Genomic DNA, 19,752 nt, shown 5'->3' on the forward strand with positions numbered 1-19,752 from the left:
TTTTGAATTTTGGACACCACTCAGGCTTTAATTTTTTTTTATTTCATTTTATTATGTTTTGTTAGTCACTATACAATACATCATTAGTTTTTGATGTAGTGATCCACGCTTCATTGTTTCGTATAACACCCAGTGCCCTCCTTAATACCCATCACCGGGCTGACCCATCCCCCCAACCCCCTTCCCTCTAAAACCCTCATTTTGTTTCTCAGAGTCCATCGTCTCTCATGGTTCGTCTCTCCCTCCGATCCCCCCCCTTCATTTCTCCCTTCCTTCTCCTAATGTCCTCCACGCTATTCCTTATGTTCCACAAATAGGTGAAACCCTATGATAATTGACTTTCTCTGCCTGACTTATTTCACTTAGCGTAATCTCCTCCGGTCCCATCCATGTTGATGTGAAAGTTGGGTGTTCATCCTTTCTGATGGCTGAGTAATATTCCATTGTATATATGGACCACATCTTCTTTACCCATTCGTCTGTTGAAGGGCATCTCGGCCCTTTCCACAGTTTGGCTCTTGCGGACATTGCTGCTATGAACGTTGAGGTGCATATGGCCCTTCTTTTCACTACATCTGTGCCTTTGGGGTAAATACCCAGTAGTGCAATTGCTGGGTCATAGGGTAGCTCTATTTTTAATTTTTTGAGGCACCTCCACACTGTTTTCCAAAGTGGCTGTAACAACTTGCATCCCCTCCAACAGTGTAAGAGGGTTCCCCTTTCTCCAGAACCTCGCCAACATTCGTTGTTTCTTGCCTTGTCAACTTTTGCCCTTCTAACTGGTGTAAGGTGGTATCTCAGTGTGGTTTTGATATGAATTTCCCTGATGGCTAATGATGATGAACATTTTTTCATGTGTCTGTTAGCCATTTGTATGTCTTCTTTGGGGGAGTGTCTGTTCATGTCTTCTGCCCATTTTTTGACTTGATTATTTGTTTTTTGGGTGTTGCATTTGAGAAGTTCTTTATAGATCTTGGATACCAGCCCTTTGTCTGTAGTGTCATTTGCAAATATCTTCTCCCATTCTGTGGGTTGCCTCTTTGCTTTATTGACTGTTTCCTTTGCTGTGCAGAAGCTTTTTATCCTGATGAAGTCCCAAAAGTTCATTTTTGCTTTTGTTTCACTTGCCTTTGGAGATGACTCTTGAAAGAAGTTGCTGTGGGCGATGTCAAAGAGGTTACTGCCTATGTTCTCCTCTAGGATTTTTGATGGATTCCTGTCTCGAATGGAGGTCTTTCATCCATTTTGAGTTTATCTTTGTGTGTACATTGCTCAGGCTTTAAACAAATGTCCTTTGTTCATTTCTCTTTAATCTTAGCCTGTCATCAATTCTTAGGTGAACCATGAAAACTTTTCACGGCCTTAAGGCATGGCCTAGTTTTTCAGGGGCATAAATGTGGCTAGTTTAAAAATGAACATCCCATAAACTGACATGGTAACAGGGTGTAGACTCACATTTGTGTCCTATGTATGCATGCTATACCATCCTTTCCTACTTACAGAATACTGAATAGATATGTCTCTTACCTCTTTAATTAGATTGCAAAGTGCTAAAGAGCGTGATCTTGGCTTATTTGAGGGACACCTACACGATTATTGTCATTGCGTTATCATAATCACAGCTAACATTTATGCTCACTGTGGGCCAAGCCCTCCCATGGGCACTTTATATTATCAAGTCTATTCCCAAGGTGTCACCATGAGGTGCATCACTCTCGGGACCCCTATTTGCAGCTGTAGAAACTGAGGCACAGTGTGTGAAGTGATTCCCTGAGGATCACCCAGCTGGTAAGGGACAGAGCTGGGGACAGACACAGGGGAGTCCTAAGCTAAAGTCCTGGCTACTCACTACTGTATAATGCTTTTTACTATGCAGATAAGACACTGATTACCGAAGAGAAGTTTTCAAGTTTTCAAGTTCTGTGGCCATAGCAACCGACCCTGGCTAACTTAAGTAGAAAAAAACAATCTTAGAAGGATATTGGATCGTTTTAAAAATTGATCCAAAGTCCAGCAAGGTAGGACAGGAGTATCGGCAGACGCCCAGAGAGCCTGGGGCATGTTGCAGAAGAGTCTGGTAAGTCTGTGGCTGTTAGGTGCCGCCGCTAACACTGAGCTCCAAACTGTCTCCTGTTCCTTGCTTTGCTTGCTCAAGCATTTTAAGTTTTCTTGTAGAAACTTCTGCTTGGCCAAGCCTCGGACACCTGTGCGCGCTCCATCTGCCAAGGGTGATGGGAGGGAGTCTGTGGCCTCCTCCCTTGGCTTTTGCAGCAAGAAGTAGGACTTGGCTTCCCATCAAAACACACACACACACACACACACACACACACACACAAATGGAAGGCTTCCCAGCAGGAGGGGGCGGGGGGGTTAGATGTTGAGCGGCCAAAAAATGACAGATAGTCATGACAGCCCTCGTATTTGTGGTCCATCCCACCAACCAGTTCTCACTGACAGCAGCCTGCAAGGCACTTTCGTCCCATATCCGGCTCCACGCCAACAAATAGGAGAACCAGCTGTGCAAGTCAGACTTAGGGTATTAAACAATAGCCCTAAAAAACAAATAAGTAAGTAAATAAGTAAGTAAGTAAATAAATAAATAAAATAAAATAAGCAATAACCCTGTGCCCCCCCCCCACAGGAAAGAGATAATCCAGTTGCATATACCGCTGCCAGATGGCGCTCTAATTTTTGAAGATTTTCTCAAATGTTTAGAACCTTTATAATCAAATGTTCTGCTAGAACCTGGAACATAATTACATTCATCTTTTATCTTTTCAAACTTACTTCTTCTTTGGGGTTCTCTAAATCTATCAATAGCACTGTCTTTTTACCCAGTTCTCTCTTTTCCATTCCCCTTGACTCCAACATCCACGAAGTTATCAAACCTTAGCAGTTATATACTTTTTAATGTCTAGAATTGGCTCTTTCTTATTTTCCACCCCCACCCGCCCTTTTTTTCATGACTTACTTTATATCTAATTGGATTGCACATCTCCAGTCTGCCCTCTTCCAATCTGCCCTTCCTTTATGGCTGCCAAATTACATTACTCTGGAGCACAGCTCTGTCCACGTGACTCTCTTACTTTATATTCTTCCATGGCTGTAGCCTCCTGAGTTTGAGTTCAGAGCACAGCATGATGTGGCCCTGGATACACCCCCAACCTAGTTTTTCACTCACCACCTTCGTATTCTCTTCCCTCCAGCCACGCTGCGAGTGAATATTTGTATGGTGACCGCTTACAGTGTGTAGGGCAACTGACTGTCTTTGGATATCTACTGATATATCACAAAAGTCTTATGTGAAATTATTTTATTCTTTCCATTTTACAGATGAAGAGAAAGAGAGTTGACATTTTGGGCTTTTTCCCCTAGGTTGCTCTCATAGGAAATGGTAGAGCTGAGCTTCAAACACCTTCTTTGTCATTCAGAGGTCTTTGTTCCTCCAAAACATTCTACCACCTCTTTGCATTTACTTTTTAGTTCTCTCTGGAATCCCATTTTCTTTTTTTTCTACGTGACCAAAACTTCCCCATCTTTCAGATGCCACCTTCTTAGTGAAGCATTCTTGAATCATTGTAGCTCCAAGAAATTTCTACCACCTCTGATTTCCCATGGCATTTCATCTCTTATAGATCAACACTTTGTGGAATGGCCTTTCACAGAGAGGTCTTAGGAGGGGCCGGCCGTATGTGACTTCCTGCTTATTCCTTTACATTATCAAGTACTATCACTGAGGGATGGAATGCTTCCTGCTCTAAGGAACGCAAAATGGGAAAACAGTGATTTTAAAGGGCTCATCACTGTTATTAACTAAGGGCAGCTCTTCTCGATTAGCCAGTCACTACTACCCTTCCCTGTGTTCTACTAAGAAATAAAGTCCAGAGAGATATATCGGTGATATTTACATGAGATCAAATAGAAGGGACTTTTCTCTTGCTTGTTTGTCACATGACGATTTGGGTAGCAAGCAGGACAGCCAAGTGGAGCTGGAGTTGGGGTGGGGTGGGGAGTGGGGAGTGGGGCAACAGGGCTGAGGCCCCTGGAAGATTCTGGCCTGTAATTCAGGTCTAGGGAGGCAAAACATTCATGGTGAGGAAAAAGTGAGGCCAAGAGATCAGCCAACCAAGGGAGCTGAAAACAGGGCAGGGGCAGAGGATCAAGGAAAAATGCTAGAGATGTATGCAGGCTGGGCCCCAAGGTGTCTCGGTCCTAGAGAGCAGGCCGGGGAACAGCTAAGAGTGTTTTAGCAGTAGAATGGAGTGGGAGACTGAACCCGTCCTTATTTTTGCCCAGGGACAGAATGACTCCCAGACTGTGGGTGGGCCCAGCCGAGGAGCAATTAGACACACTTGGCTGGGGTGAGGGTCTGTGGTGTGTGGATTGAGAGACTGATGACAGTATTACTTTAAAAAAAAAAAGCCCTGTTTAAAAATTGGTCATGGTTCATTTAAACACTGTGGCTTTGAGAGTTACCTCACAGCTATGTGTTTTGCCTTAGTGGAACCTGATGAACGAGAAATGTACTTTCTACTATACAAGGCAGTGATCTGATGGAATGGAAATTTAGTTCCTGCTAAGTGTTAAAGTGCTAAATTCTCCACATTAACTAACCACCAGCTGAGTTTCAGAGCTCCAGTTTCAGTGATGAAGGGGACGTGCTAATTGATATTTGGCTTCCAAGTAGAGTAGTGATCTTGTGTTCCTACTAGATGCTTTTCAGTAACATTTGGATATAAAAGTGATCTCGGTGAATTAAATTATTCTGTCTGGAAGAAATGCAGCTTTTACTTAGTTTAGGAATTTGAACAGATTAAGAATCCTCCCGGCACCACTCGAGGGACCAGGGATAACTGGGGCTGCTATTTCCAAGCATTTGCATGACACAGATAGTCCCCAAAGCTACTTTTTCCTCTGATGGCGCTAGAGCTTTCGAAAAGTAGTTTGTCCTTTCATTCAAGGCTGCGACTTTGGGATGACTTTGATGGTAAGTCTCTTCACTAACGGAGAGACCCCACTAGCCCTGTTACACAGCACCGGTGAATAATTTCTGTCACGTGACTTGGCTGTGATTTTTTTTTCCCTCAGCCCCGCGACCCTGTTTATCTGCTGCTGTCAAGGTGTGCTTATCAGGAATCTGCTTACCCTAGCTCAGACTTCTCACTTGCTTGGAAAAGATGTTAATTAAAAAAAAGAAATAGAGCTGCCAAAAGTGAATTATTGAGTTCCACGGTTATCTTTGGACTCTGTGCCTATTGTCGATGTCATTATCACGGGGAGAGGAGGAGGTCCTAGAGCTGGGTCCTCCAGCTTCGTTCATTACCTGGTGAAGGAGGAGGCAGTATTTGCAGATAATGCAATCCTGAATCTTAAGTAAAACAGACTAAATGAAGATTACCTTCCAGTTTTGTGTCAGACATATGATTTGTGGTAAAGGCTTAGTTAGGCACGTATGCCTAACGCATTTCCTGAGAGCCTATGAGGTTTCTGGCAAGTTGCAGTTTTTTAAAATTCCTGGTGTCCGTGTTCATACGTTTCTTCACAACGTGTTTTTATGCTGTTTCTCCTGAAATCCAGGAGATTCTGGTTTGATTTAGTAATTCAGTTTCATGTCTGCATGATTCATTTTCTCAAAAGAAAATTCATTTTCATTGTTTAGATCTGTAGCTGGCTTTCATCTTCATTTTCTTGTTCTTGCATGATTTTTTTTTCCCTTCTATCCACTGCAAATTTTCATTTTTCCAAGGCTGTATTTTCTCATTTCCTTAAGCTCCTTATAATCATCGTATAAAGACAAGTGAAGCTTTTTATTTTCTTTTTCAGATAGTATACAGATTTGCTTGGGACGTTCACAAGTTCTTTCCTGGGTTTATTTTTATTATTGTTTATACTCAGCTCAGTGACTGACTCCTCCTTATACCGTGAATTATTGTTCTTTAGGATCTGATTTACTTCTTTCTTGATTCTTTGATTCTTGAAGCTTCTTGCTTTTATCTGCTGTTTCAGAAGCTGCTCTAACTGCTACCACTTCTAAGGGAAATTTTTTACATTTGAATGTTCTTTACATTTACTAAGTAATAATTCAACAAGTATTTGCTAAGCTCCTACTGTTTGAATCTTTAGTGCAATAATATATCAAAAATGATTTGAACATATTTTTAAATGCCAGCAAGCTTGAAGAGGATAAAGTATGATGCTCTAAGACCTTGCTGCTCAAAGTGTGGTCCCTGGAGCATCAACACTGGCATCACCTGGGTGCTTCTTAGAAATGCCAGTTCTCAGGCCCCACCCAAGATTTACTGAACCAGAATCTGCTTTTTAACCAAGATACTCAGGTGATCTCTATACATTTTAAATTTTAAGAAAAGTGTGCAGAGGTACCTAAAATGTGAAAGATACATTTGTAGATTTTAATTATTTGCCAATTATTGCTAAAATGTACAAAAATAGATTGCAGAATGAGTTTTATTTCAGTGATTAAAAAAAAAGCTCAATTGGATTCTCAGCCTTCAAAATTGGAGTGACATATTGCAGGGGCTTTGAGCCAAACTCACTTTTTTGGTTTGTTGGTAGTTCAACAAATCATTCTGAACACCTCTCTGTGTGATATAGGAAGGAAGGAGACAGTTCTTGGTTTCATGGAACTTATATTTTAGCAAGAGACCACAATTATCCAATTATGAAAAATGCTTTTGAGAACATAAAAAGGAATGATTGATGCTTGCTACAACATGGATGAACCTTGAAAACATTATGCTCAGTGAAAGAAGACTACATATAAGATTCCATTCATACAACAAGTCCAGAATTGGGAGATCTAAAGAGAAAAAAAAGTAGTTCAGTGTTAGCTTAGGGCTGGGGCAAAGATGATGGGGGATAGGACAGTGATAACAAAAGGGTATAAGTTTCTTTTTATTTTTTAAATTTAAATTCAATTAACATACAATGTATTATTTGTTTCAGGGGTACAGGTCAGTGATTCATCAGTCTTATAGAATACCCAGTGCTCATTACAACACATACTGTCCCCAGGGTCCCTCACCCAGCTACCCCATCCCCCATTCCCCTCCCCTCCAGCAACCCCCAGTTTGTTCCCTAAGATTAAGAGTCTCTGATGGTTTGTCTCCCTCTCTGGTTTCGTCTTGTTTCATTTTTTCCTCTCTTCCCCTAGGATCCTCTGTTTTGTTTCTTAAATTCCACATGTCAGTGAGATCATATGATAATTGTCTTTCTCTGATTGACTTATTTCACTTAGCATAATACTCTCTAGTTCCATCCATGTTATTGCAAATGGCAAGATTTCATTTTTTTTTTTTTTTGGATGGCTGAGTAATATTCTTTTGTATATCTGGGGTATAGGTTTCTTTTGGAGGTAATTAAAATGTTCTAAGATTGACTGTGGTCTGGTCACACATATCTATGAATATAATAAAAACCATTGAACTGTATACTTTAAGTGGGTGCATTTTATGACGTGTGAACTGTATCTCAATAAGGCTGTTAAAATTATTTTGAACAGGACTGTGTAGAAGGAGCATTGGATGTTGTGAGCAGATATAATGGGGACGTCAGGCGTGGACACAAGAGGCTTCTTTGGTTGAGGGTCCCTTCAGCTGAGCTTTGAAGAATAAGTGGGAATCACCTGGACAAGGCAGGGGGCATGCAGAGCATTCTAGGCAGAGGGAGACATAATGCCTGAGACCTGTGCAGAAAGGCACAGGAGGGACGCCTGGGTGGCTCAGTTGGTTAAGCGTCTGCCTTCGGCTCAGGTCATGATCCCAGGGTCCTGGGATCGAGTCCCACATCAGGCTCCTTGCTCAACAGGGAGCCTGCTTCTCCCTCTGCTTGTGCTCTCTCACTCTCCCTCTCTCTCTCTCTCTCTCTGACAAATAAATAAATAAAATCTTTAAAAAAAATAAAGAAAGGAACAGGAAAGAAATGAGAACCTGGAAAGTGTGATGGAGCCCAGGATATGAGAGGAGAAGAGTGTCATGAGTGAGGCTGAAAGATGGTAGGTCCCAGGTGATGGGGAGCCTGTAGGACATAAAGAACCTTGGTCTTTATACTAAAACAAGCAGTTACTGAAGAGGTTTAATAAGGAGCAGGTGTGATGTTGTTGTTGTTGTTTAGATCATTCTTGCTTTTAGGTGGAGAATATGTATGTCACCATTATTGGTTGGATGAGGACCAAGTATGGAGACTGGGAGACCTCTGGAGATTATTATAGTAGTCCAGAGTTTAGAGGAATGTGGTCACAGTGGAGAAGGAGAATGAATGGTGGATGTTTCAGGATAAAATCTGATTATAGAATCAGTAGAACTTACTGATGGGGTGAGAGACAGAGCAAAGGAAGGGTGAGTCAAGGATGACCATTAGGTTTCTGACTTTTACCTCTTGATGAGTTCAGTGTTGGACATACTGAGTTTGTGGGACCTGTGGTCACCCAAATGGAGATGCTGAAGTGGTGGATTTAAAGAACTAGAGTTCAAATGAGTGTTCCAGGCAGATGATAAAATTGAAAAGTTTGTCAGCATATGGGTGGTAATTGAGGTCATGGGCAGAGATGAAATAACTTAAGCAGAGAGTATAGTATGAAGAGAGAAGACATGCAAGATCAAACCTCTGAGGACCTCTAGCATTTAAAGGTTTGATAGAAGAGGATGAGTCAGCTTAGGATACTGAGAAAAGACACTTAGAGAAGTAGGAGGAAACCAAGTTCATTGACATCAGGACCAGAAAATATATCATGAGATAAAAATGGTGAGACTTGTTGATTGATGCTCAGAGGTTAAACAAAACAAGAATGGAAATATTTACTGGATTTAGCAACATGGAGGTTGTTTGTGGCTTTAGTGAGAACAATTAGTTTCAGAGGTAGAGGTTGGTGATTCATCAGTCTTATGTAATACCCAGTGCACATTACATCACGTGCCCTCCTTAATGTCTACCATCCAGTTACCCCATCCCCCCTCCCCTCCAGCAGCCCTCAGTTTGTTTCCTATGATTAAGGGACCCCATTCCGCCCTCCCCTCCAGCAAACCCTCAGTTTGTCTCCCTCTCTGGTTTCATCTTGTTTCATTTCTTCCTCTCTTCCCCTAGGATCCTCTGCTTTGTTTCTTAAATTCCAGATATGAGTGAGATCATGTGATAATTGTCTTTCTCTGATTGACTTATTTCGAGGACTTAAAATGTTTAAACACAGATGAAAAGGGTCTAGTAGAAAGGGAACATTCTTGGAAGGGAAAGAAGTGATGTTTTAATAAAGTATTTTAATGCTTAATCAGATGTTTCATATTTTATAAATATTTACTGAGTTTTCACTTTGTGCCAGTCGTTATGCTAGAACTAGGGTTGTAGCAATGAAAACCAGTTTCTGCCCCATATTACTTCCATGATGTCATTTGGGTGGCTAAAGTTCCTTAAGACCAGGTTCTGAGTCTTCTTCACTCTGCTTCCCCAAGCATCTAGGTAATGCCTGTCCTATCAGTGATGTCAATAAAAGTTTGCTGAATTACGTTAGTTAAACCCACTATCAGTATGTGTGATTTTGGAGTGATTTTTCCAATAATGGTGACATACATATTATACCTAGTAGTAATTACCAAACTACTGGTGGTCACTGGTAATAAGTACCCACCATCCATTAATACCAAAAGAGCCATCTTTCCTCCATAGCTACGGACCCTCTAGATGTCCCACAAGGGACTCCTTTTTGTCCCTCCCCTCTTCTCTCCATCTCATCTCTTCATCCCGTTGAATCTACTTCTAAATATACGTCAAATCCATCCTGTCCACTCTGACCTCATGGCCACTATTTTAAGTCTTCACTATTTCTCACCTGTGTTAATCTAATGATCTCCTAACTCATCTGACTTACAAATCACTGACTTGTTGTAAATCATCATTCTGTTCTGCTGCCAAGAGAGTGTTCTTCAATGCAATGTGGATGTCAGTCCCAGCTTAAAAGACTCCAGGATACATGCAGAACACAATCCTTCATCATGTCCTTCTTGCCCATATAGATCCAGTCTCACCTCCTGCCTTCCTTTACACTCACGAGGCCACGTTCACTTGTACCGAAATGCTTATTCACTCACACTCCCTTCTGCGGCTTTGTTCATCTGTTTTGTTCTAGTTCTAAGACTTAGTTCAAGCATTACCCCACATCCTCCCCTGGACACCTGGCTTTCTTCTGTGCTCCTACAATGCCCTGGACATACTTCCTAATGGCATCCTGCACTTTTTAATATGATTGTCATTTCTCAGTTTCCCATGCAATGTAGGATTTGCTTGAGTTCCTCATAAATTTTGATTGAATAATTCAATATGCAGGTCGAGGAAAAACCTGCTTATAATGATCTAAGTCTAGAAACTTACTCTTTCCTGTGGAAACACGAAATAATTTTCCCACCGATTTAATTTGCCCTGAATTACTCAGGAATCCAACCACCCAATAAATTGAGGGAAGATTATGCTTTGTTGTATTTGTAACCTACCATTTTGCAAGATACATTACTGATGGCTGCATCGCCTGATTAAATGGTGTCACTGGCTCAGGAGGCCTGGATCGGTCTCTCATTGTACTACAGTGTGTCTCCTGACTTTGTGTGAGTGTGTGGATTTGTAGGTACTTAGCCCTTATTTTAAAATGCCAAATATGAAGCATTCATGAGCAGCCTTCATACTGATTCTCTGTGTCTATGTCTTTATTTAGCCCATATTTCGAATTACAAAATACGTACAAAAGCATATTGAAGGTGTCTTATTTCTCCTAATTCTAAACTTGTCCATTAAGAGTATGTGCAAGTATTTTCCTCATTATGTTTCTGGTGTAGTCATACCTGAATCATTATGTTTTAAAGTATGTGCTATTTTATTATAAATCACTTTCTTTTTCTTTTTCTTTATATTAGAGTTAGGAGGTGATATTGGTTTTATAAAAGATAGAAAAGGATAGGGAATACAAACATTTAACGATCAAGGGGGCATTGATTTGAAAGGGGACAACAACTGGTATTTAGTGTCAATTTTTTATAGCGAACACATAGACTTGTAATTTGTTACATTGTTTTTTCTAAAATAAATAGATTTTTAAAAGGTTTTATTTAAATCTCAGTTTGTTAACATCAGCGTAATATTAGTTTCAGGGGTACACTTAGTGATTCAATACTTACAACAGGTGGTCATCATACTTTTATTAAAAGATTTTATTTATTTGAGAGAGAGAGAGCACAAGCAGGGGGAGTGGCAGGCAGAGGGAGAGGGAGAAGCAGACTCCCCGCTGAGCAGAGAGAGCCCCACATGGGGCTCCAGACAGGCTCGATCCCAGGACCCTGGGATCATGACCTGAGCCAAAGGCAGATGTTTAACACACTGAGCCACCCAAGCCACCCCTATCATATTTTTAATAAATACTTGTTAAGCCACTTGGATACATTTTCTTGTTTTCTCTGCAGGGGTATGATGATGATCTCCCTTTTGTAAATGGGGAAAGAGGAAAAGAGAAGCTCAGTGAATAGATTAAAGGCACCCACCATCCAGGGGAGACCTGACAGAGGGCCTGGATCTGGGCCAATGGGAAGTGGTGTCCCTGTCCTTCATCAGGCACCGCTCTGGGCCCTGCAACACCTGGACTTAGTCATCAATACACCAGGGCCATTTGCCTAACTTTGAGCACATTCTTATAGTTTTCTGAGTCTCATTTTCTACATATGTAAAGTAAAGGAATAGATTTGATTAATTTGATTTTTTCACATTTGTTCCAATAACTGTCCTGCAAGAACGCAATGAAAGACAGATGCATTTAAAAATCATCCCATTAACTAGGAAGAATTTTACTGTCAGAAAACTTGCCCATATAATATAAATGGAACAAAATAAGAGCATTTGTCTATGATAAAGGCAAACTTCCAACCAAGAATGGTCAAGTGTTTTTTGCTAATGACAGCTGTTCACTTTTTCTGCCATCTGCTGGCATTGGCTGGCAGGTAAGCAGCACCGAGATGGTTAGGGAAAAGATTGCAAAAGGAAAGATTACAACTGAGAAATTCTTTCTATTATTTTGCTCTCTGAAGGTTGGGAGAACAGCGTGCGATTCTGTTTTGTGTGGGACACAGGAAGAGAATTGAAAGCCCAGTTGATTATTAAGGTCATTTTTATTATTAAGAGACATTTTTGGCCCAGGTCCCCCTAAGTCCAGGACACTTTTTTTTTCAGGCCATAGTAGGGTTGTTAGATTTAACCAATAAAAACGCAGGACACCCATTTAAGTTTGAATTTTAGGTAAACAACGAATAGTTATTTTAGTATAAGGATGTTCCCAATGTTGCACAAATTATTCTGATTTCCTTAGAAATCAGCTCAGGTTATCAGTCCACTAATGTCTGAGGGTTTGAAGTCCAAAAAGATCACAAGGCTTTTGCCGTGAAGTGGCTTAAAGGGGCCACAGGTGCTTCGAGGGAGTTAATTCAAACAACTGTGGAATAAGAACAAAGTGCTTTGGCTTGAATAGAAATAGCTATTGAATTGGCCAAGGAATTCTGGTAAGGGTTACCAAGCCCAAACATTACACTATCAAAAATCTGCTCGCAGTTACACCTGGAAGTCCACAGTGTAGACTGGAAATAGTGACTGTGGCCTCCCGCGCCCTCCCCCCAACTAGCTTCCCACTCAGGACTGCCCTGAGGTGGTGACAGGTGATCTTCGTGTGGTTTTCACCCTGGGAGTCCCACGTGTATGGCCTCTAACAGAGGATGACCCCGCCACGAGCGTGCTCACGCAAATATTGCAGTAAAACAGCACAGCTTGGCATCTGTGATCTGTGTGGCTGGGGCGCCCGTCGGGGGGCTGGGAGAAGTGACGGGGACAGATGGAGTCGGCATTTGGACAGGGAAGGAACAGTTGGCGTTGAGCTTCGGCCTTGGAGCATAGAAACATCTGGGAAATAAAATGAGTGAAGCTGACTGGAAATGTGAACCTTTGCCAAGAGTGTGTAAGAAAGGTACCGTGAGGAACTGGAGCAGACACCACTTCCCTCTTCTTGGCCCCCAGCCTTGAGAGTTAAAACAACAACAACAACAACTACGAGACATCATGTTGTTACACATGGGAAAATTGGCCATATTTATAAACGTTAATTTTGGCTTTGCCTAGTTCCCCTTCTGTGGTAATAAGCTGGGTGCTCAGGAAAGGGGGTGCAGCTACTGTGGGACCTGAGAGGATGTGGACCCGCAGAGCGTTAACCCTGTCTCGAATCTTCAGATGTCAGAGCAGCCCTCTCTAGAGGCAGGAACGAGAGGAATTTCGAGGATCAGATGGCAGAAACAAGGAAACAATAGTGACAAGATTCAGAAAGCAGGAAGACTTAAAAAGAGAGGAAGACTCATTCCTCACTGGATGGGGCCTAGCCCCGGAGGCCAGAGGCCTGAAGGAAGAGGAAGGATGTTGAGTGAACACAATGTCCCTGGCCCAGCCAGCTCCTAATGGCCAGCTGCTGGGGGCACTGTGAGGTCAGCCATGTCCTTCTGGCTCCTTACAGGCCTCTTCTCTCGGCAGGAAATAGAAGACCGGCAGGATGTGGCATGCACCCTACTCCTAGTGGCCACAGTCCTCCTGTGTCTCTGCTGCAGACCCTCCTTCCAGACTGTTCTCTCAGTTCACGCTGCTCCTTTTCTCTGGTATCTCTTACCCCCCCTGTGCCCTGTGGGCGCTCCCCAAACTCTTAGCTCTCTCGTCCATCTCATTTCTACAGTACCAGCCTTCAAACTTTCTTGAATTTCCTGACTGAATACCTATTAGTAACAATTTTTGAGGAATCATTTCCAAAACTGTTCACTTCCTTATAAACCATGTAAAGGAATTATATACAAATATAAGTATATATGATGTATGGATTATTATAAATAAATATATACAATATTAAAATAGGCATTAAAGTATATCTGTAAGCTAAGATATACGTAAATAAGTTTATAAGTAAATATATAAGCTAAAAATATTGAAATATAGGAATAAAAAATGGAAGAGGTCAAGAAATTATTAAAATGAATTTGTTTTTTTCCCACCTCTCTGTCTGTTCCCTTGACCAAACCTTGGACTGTGCCTGTGCCTTTGGGAGACCCCTACTAGGCAGGAGCTTCACCTTGATTTGAATCCGGTCTCTTAAGACATTGCCCTCACCAGTGTCCTCACCTCCTGACTGGCTCCACCTTACCAACACGCACGGCCTGGAGAGACCACAGTTCTAGTTCTCAGTACTTGAGATCAGACTTACTTGAGAATCTTCAGCCAAAAGTACTGACTTTCTAGCTTTCCCTCAGTATCACGAGTCAGTGATAAATATCTGAATAATCTCATAGTATCTCTGGCTGCTTCTCTGAGCAAGGAGAAATTCTGTCAAATAGAGCTCATTTAAGAGCAGGTCTGGGAGTAGGTATGCTTCTAAGTGATAATGTGGTAACACCCCCAGAGGTGGTAAATCTTGGAACTGGAAGAAACCTGAGAAAACTGAAAGTGAGGCGGAAGTTTTAGGAAATTCTATTGCAAATGAGCCATGGGCTCCATTCAAATGTGCATGCAATTAAATTTATGTCAAAGTCAAAACGATTTGTGAAACATTGCATCAATATTTGAGCAAGAAGATTGGAAATGAATCCTACTAAGTAATGGCAAATAACACTCAAATTACTATCACATTCCTGAAAACACTGTTTATATGCTGAGTTTTCTCATCTATTGATTTGCAGACAATATCTGCTTCTGACGAGGATAATTCAGTGATAATGTGTTTAGCCAAAGAAAAGAGCCATTTGTTAGCAGTTGCACAGCTGTTAGAGCTCCTTGGAAGACATTATCGGAGACAAGCATTTTTGCTACACCCGCAGGAGCTCATTTTGGAACTGGGGACCTAACTTCACTCTGTTAGCCGCTATCAAGAAAGGAGAGCACTTCCACTGTTGAATTGCTTCATTCCCCAGTGGCGTGACTGCCCTGGAAGATTCAGAACTTCCAAACTATTCCCTTTTGTCCCCTGACTCTTGGTTTGCCCCATAGTGCACAATATCTCATTTAAGAAAGAGGCGGGTAAGGTCTCACTTACAGTCTTTCCTTCACTTCTCGATCTTGAATACCTAAATTAATTTTTAGGTGTTCATGGAAGAAAAAGGCCTACCCCTCATCTTGGTAGGTATTAATGTACTTTAGAAGCATAGCTTTAGGTCGGAAATGGGGAGATGATTTTTGGAGGGCAATTCAATGACAGTGATAAATTTTTGTTTGGAGTTGGGAAACGATTTACAGGGATGTCAGAGAGGCTTCTTGAATTACAGCCTAATTTTTTGGCAAGGATAACATTTCTCTTGGCAAAAAAAAAAAAAAAGGTTGTTGGGAGGTATCTTTTTTGTCTTCCTTCTATATTATGCCCTGGTATTTTTTTGCTTTGCTTCCCTTTGTTAGAAGCGCAAGTTCAGGAAAATAATGTAGAGAGCTAAGCATTTTGTGTTTTGATTGGGCTTAAATGCTGCATTCAGACTCTGAGTTAGTGCTTTGTTCTAAACCTTGAAAATATGAGTTAATATGAGTTAATAACTGATTCGTGATTTTGGAATCATCTTTTAAATCTATAGATTATAGCGATATTACTTTGAATTGGAATATACATATATATTTATTGACAAATATTCATTGACTGCCTCTTCTCTGTCTGGCATGGTTCTAGAAGCTGAGAGTAATAGTAATAAAAAAGACAAAACGCCTGCCAAATGGATCTATTGTTCTTTTTTGAGGGATGAGGAGGGGAAGAGTACAAAACAGTAAATACATAAATTAATAAGATCATTTCAGATATTAAGTGCAAAGAGGAAAATGGAGCAGATGTATTTATCAGGGTCCCAGCAAGAAACAGAGAGTGTACTTAAGTTATGATAATTTGAGAAAAGTTTAATAAAACCTCTATTTACAAGGATATGGACAGGGGCAAGATAAAGGAAACCTCATAAATTAATGTAGTATTTTGAGGCTAGTAACAGAGGCAAACCCTGAAGAGGAGGACCCACCCAGGTACTGTAAGGATGGAGAGGGCCAGGTGGAGAGGACTGACATAAGGGGCTCTGGCCTTCAGTGGGGCCTCAACCAGCCCTTGGGTCTCTGCAGGAAGGGAACTGGGGAAGTTGACTGCCAGTCTTAACAGGTTCCCCATTGGCCTAATCCACTGTAAGTCACAGGGTGAGGGATCTGGATGATGTGATCTATACAGGTCAGTATTCTAGGGCCTGGAGCAGGTGGGAGAAAGGGGAACAGTGTGGACTGAGACGGGCAGGTAGGCTGTTCAGCACCAGAGAGAAATGGAACATCATATGAAACATACAATGGGTGGTGATCTAAAATGTCATAGAGTTTCTGCCACAGAGGCACTCACAGCTTATTTGAGGTGATCAGAAATAAGTTCATGAAAAAATAACTAACAATATTAAATTGGTTATAAGTAATAGAAGTGTTATACACAATAACTTATATTTGAGAACAGGTAGAGATCACTTCTACTTTGGAAGATGAGGAAACGTTTCATGGAGTGGGTGTAGTTGGAATTGAGCTTAAGGAATGGATTAACTGTTGGGAAGGAAGGAAACATTCCGGGACTATAAAATGTCATGGGTCAAAGTGCACAGATGGGACACATTTTAGGAACAATTTGGCTAAGGTGGTTGAATGATTCTCTTTTGGAATCAGAGACTTGTAATGAAAATAAATCTACTCTCTTCTAAACTCCCACTCAGTGTAGAAATCACATCTGTAGGTACTAGCGAGCTTCCTTTCTTCCTCCCTCTCTTCCTTTCTCTGTCTCTCTTCCCCCCCCACCCAGCTCTGTGCCTTCCAGCAAGTCTTTATTGAGTATCCATAATTTGCATAGTTGCAATAAGTAAGCCATAAGACACTGCATTGAACAAGACCATGTTCCAACTCAGTCAGGGAGTTTAGTTTCAATTCCATCATTCCAGAGGGTCTCTCAGTAACTCAACAAGATCATAATACAATAGCTAGCATTTATTGAATGCTTTTTGTATATCAGACACTGTTCTTATTCAAGTAGACTCTGTTTTCTTGTGAAGAATGCATTAAAGACTCAGGAGAAGGGATTACTGACATGTTTACACATTTTGGCCCTACAAAGGTGGGTTTGATTGTTTTGTTTTATTTTTTTCAAGAGATAAACTTTATTTTAACTTGTTCTTTTCTTTTTCAAATTATTATTTTTTTCATCACAATAAGTGTACTCCTTAATCCCCATCACCTATTTAACCCATCCCCCCACCTTCCCTCTGGTAACCATCAGTTTGTTCTCTATGGTTAAGGGTCTGTTCCTTGGTTTGCCTCTCTTATTTTTTTTTTCATTTTGCACATTTGTTTTGTTTCTTAAATTCTACATATGAGTGAGATCATATAGTATTTGTCTTTCTCTGACTTATTTCTCTTAGCATTATACTCTTTAGCTCCACCCATGTTGTTGCAAATGGCCAAATTTCATTCCTTTTTATGGCTGAATAATATTCCATTGTATTTGTATTTCACATCTTCTTTATCCATCCATCAATGGACACTTGGGCTACTTCCACAGTTTGGCTATTGTAGATAAAGCTGCTATAAACAGAGGGGTGCATATATCCTTTGAATTAATGTTTTTGTATTTTGGGAGTGAATACCCAGTAGTTATAGGACAGTTCTATTTTTAGTTTTTTCAGGAACCTCCATACTGTTTTCTGCAGTGGCTGCACCCGTTTGCATTCCCTGGATGTGGGTGAATTCTCAATTCCAAGTTGTTTTAAAAGAAGCACTCACTTGTTCAAATATTAAATTGACTGGATAACCTACTGCATATCAAGTGTCCGTAAGATTTTAATTTCCCATAAACTATAGAAGAGGAAGACTTTCTCAGTGAGAGAGCCATAGTGATTGAGTTTGGGTCCAAAGTGATGTCTTTGCACTCCAAGAGAACATTTCCTTCTCTTCCTTCTTTTTGGGATTCCAGGCCTCAATTCAGCAGTAAGTCAGTAGTAAGCCAGGCAGGGAACTGAGGGAGTCAATCAGACTGAGGAGGGGAGTACCAGGGAGGCTCACCTCCAGGAGAGGCTGAAGTCTGTGATGGTAGAGCATTCATTTGTTTACAGAGGAAGTAAGAAATCTGACTTGGCATTGCACATTCACAAAGATGTTTCTTTAGGGGCTTGCTGTGGTTTCTCTTTATTTCTGATGTTGACAAGACAGGATTCATTTAGAAAAAAGAGCTTCATGATTCACATGTAGCTAGTGTGTGTGTGTTATAGTTTTTAGGAACTGAATTTGCTTTATAACTCTTAAATCTTTTCTTTTTAACTTTAGGCTAGTTTAAAAAATAAGTTACACACAAAAATAATGATGACCTATTTGAGGAAAGAGCAGTATATTTAATTTTCCCTGCTCAACATATATGAATAATAGATTGATCTCCTGTGAAGGGTCCCCCAGAACTGTCAGCCTTCTTGGATAGACTTTCAGTGTTAGTCTTGTTAAATTTGTTCATTAAACATAACTTCAGTGCCATCATAATATTTCAATTGGAGTAATCACTGGGTAGCAAATGAGATATTATTAATGTGATTTTAAAATGACACAGCTGAATGTATTTCACACATGAAAGAAGTGTTTTAAATTTGTATTTTTACCCCTAAGATCCTGGAACCTAGGTACTTGAGAAATTACTCGTAAGATGACACTCGTGTTAACTTTCTCATTTTCTAACTTGCTTCCCAAGATGAATTCCATATCGAACACACATGGAGATGAAAGGCGCTGTTGGGAGAACCAGAGGGACTGCTCGTGGAACGGGTGGTTTGAGGGTGAGAGATGGACTGTGCCTGGGGTGGGTCAGAGCAGAAGTAGGCAGGGTCCAGTTTCAGAAACTCTAGGTTTTAGAAGGAGATGGGGGAGGAAGGAAGTCAGGAAAGAGGGGAGCATGTGAGATGTAGTCGTGGGAATGCATGGAGACAGGTTTTTGCCTTGTTGCACCAACAGAAAATGGTTCCCCTGGCACTGCTGTGGTGCTTCCAGTTAAGCAGGCTTTACCAGCGTTGGTACAGCTGGCCTTCTTCCAGACCCTTGAGCAAAGAAGCACTGGACAAAAGACCAGGGGAAAAGAGACTCAAGGTTGTGTGGAGGAGGATCTCACTGACGTAGTCAGGGATTGTCAGAGCGTGTGCTCTGAGTGTCTGAGGGAGAGCAACAAGGACCTCTTTGGCTTGGTAGACTGGGTGACTGCTCTAAAGCATGTGGAAGGACAGAGCATTCCTGGGACAGTTTAAGTCCCTAACCAATTGTTAATAAGCAGGAGAGAAAGGTTCTCTATGTATAGTCAGTCTGAGATGTCTCCTTGGCCAGGGTCTATGCTAGAGTCTTGGTGGTTCAGTTACCACATAACCTCTGCTATATCACACACCTGTGAAGCCTCTGAGATGTGCTCTTGGTGAAGCAGATTGGGGTTGACATAAAAAAAGAGGAAAACAAGTGGCCTTCTGGCAGGAAACCAGGTATGAGACATTTGTTGAATGAGAAATTAAAGTAGATATGAACCTGCCTCCTAGAGCAAGATCTGTAATAAGTGAGGAAGTTCCCATGATGGGCAAGGAGGTAAAGAGCTCTCAATTCCAAGCAAAAGGCCCTGAAAGCTAAGAATTTGGACATTTTAGTGTGTGTCCTGTACTCCCCCACATTGTCATAAAGGAG

The 19,752-nt window shown here is 41.2% G+C and overlaps 1 protein-coding gene across 1 annotated transcript in view; it reads left to right on the top strand.

The window, feature by feature from the left end:
• The window catches only part of LOC148164848 (protocadherin-23-like), a 98,490-nt gene extending 79,159 nt beyond the window's left edge, over positions 1-19,331 (top strand). Inside the window, exons 2-3 of the mRNA XM_088021327.1 lie at positions 18,785-18,869; positions 19,045-19,331. Of these exons, the coding sequence (XP_087877453.1) occupies positions 18,785-18,869; positions 19,045-19,331 (372 nt within the window). The remainder of the gene's footprint in view (positions 1-18,784; positions 18,870-19,044) is intronic.
• Positions 19,332-19,752: the final 421 nt, after the last annotated feature.

Source organism: Eumetopias jubatus, unplaced genomic scaffold (assembly GCF_037043125.1).
Source record: "Eumetopias jubatus isolate StellerSeaLion01/CBP00866 unplaced genomic scaffold, mEumJub1_p1.0 scaffold_2, whole genome shotgun sequence".
NCBI lineage: Eukaryota > Metazoa > Chordata > Mammalia > Carnivora > Otariidae > Eumetopias > Eumetopias jubatus.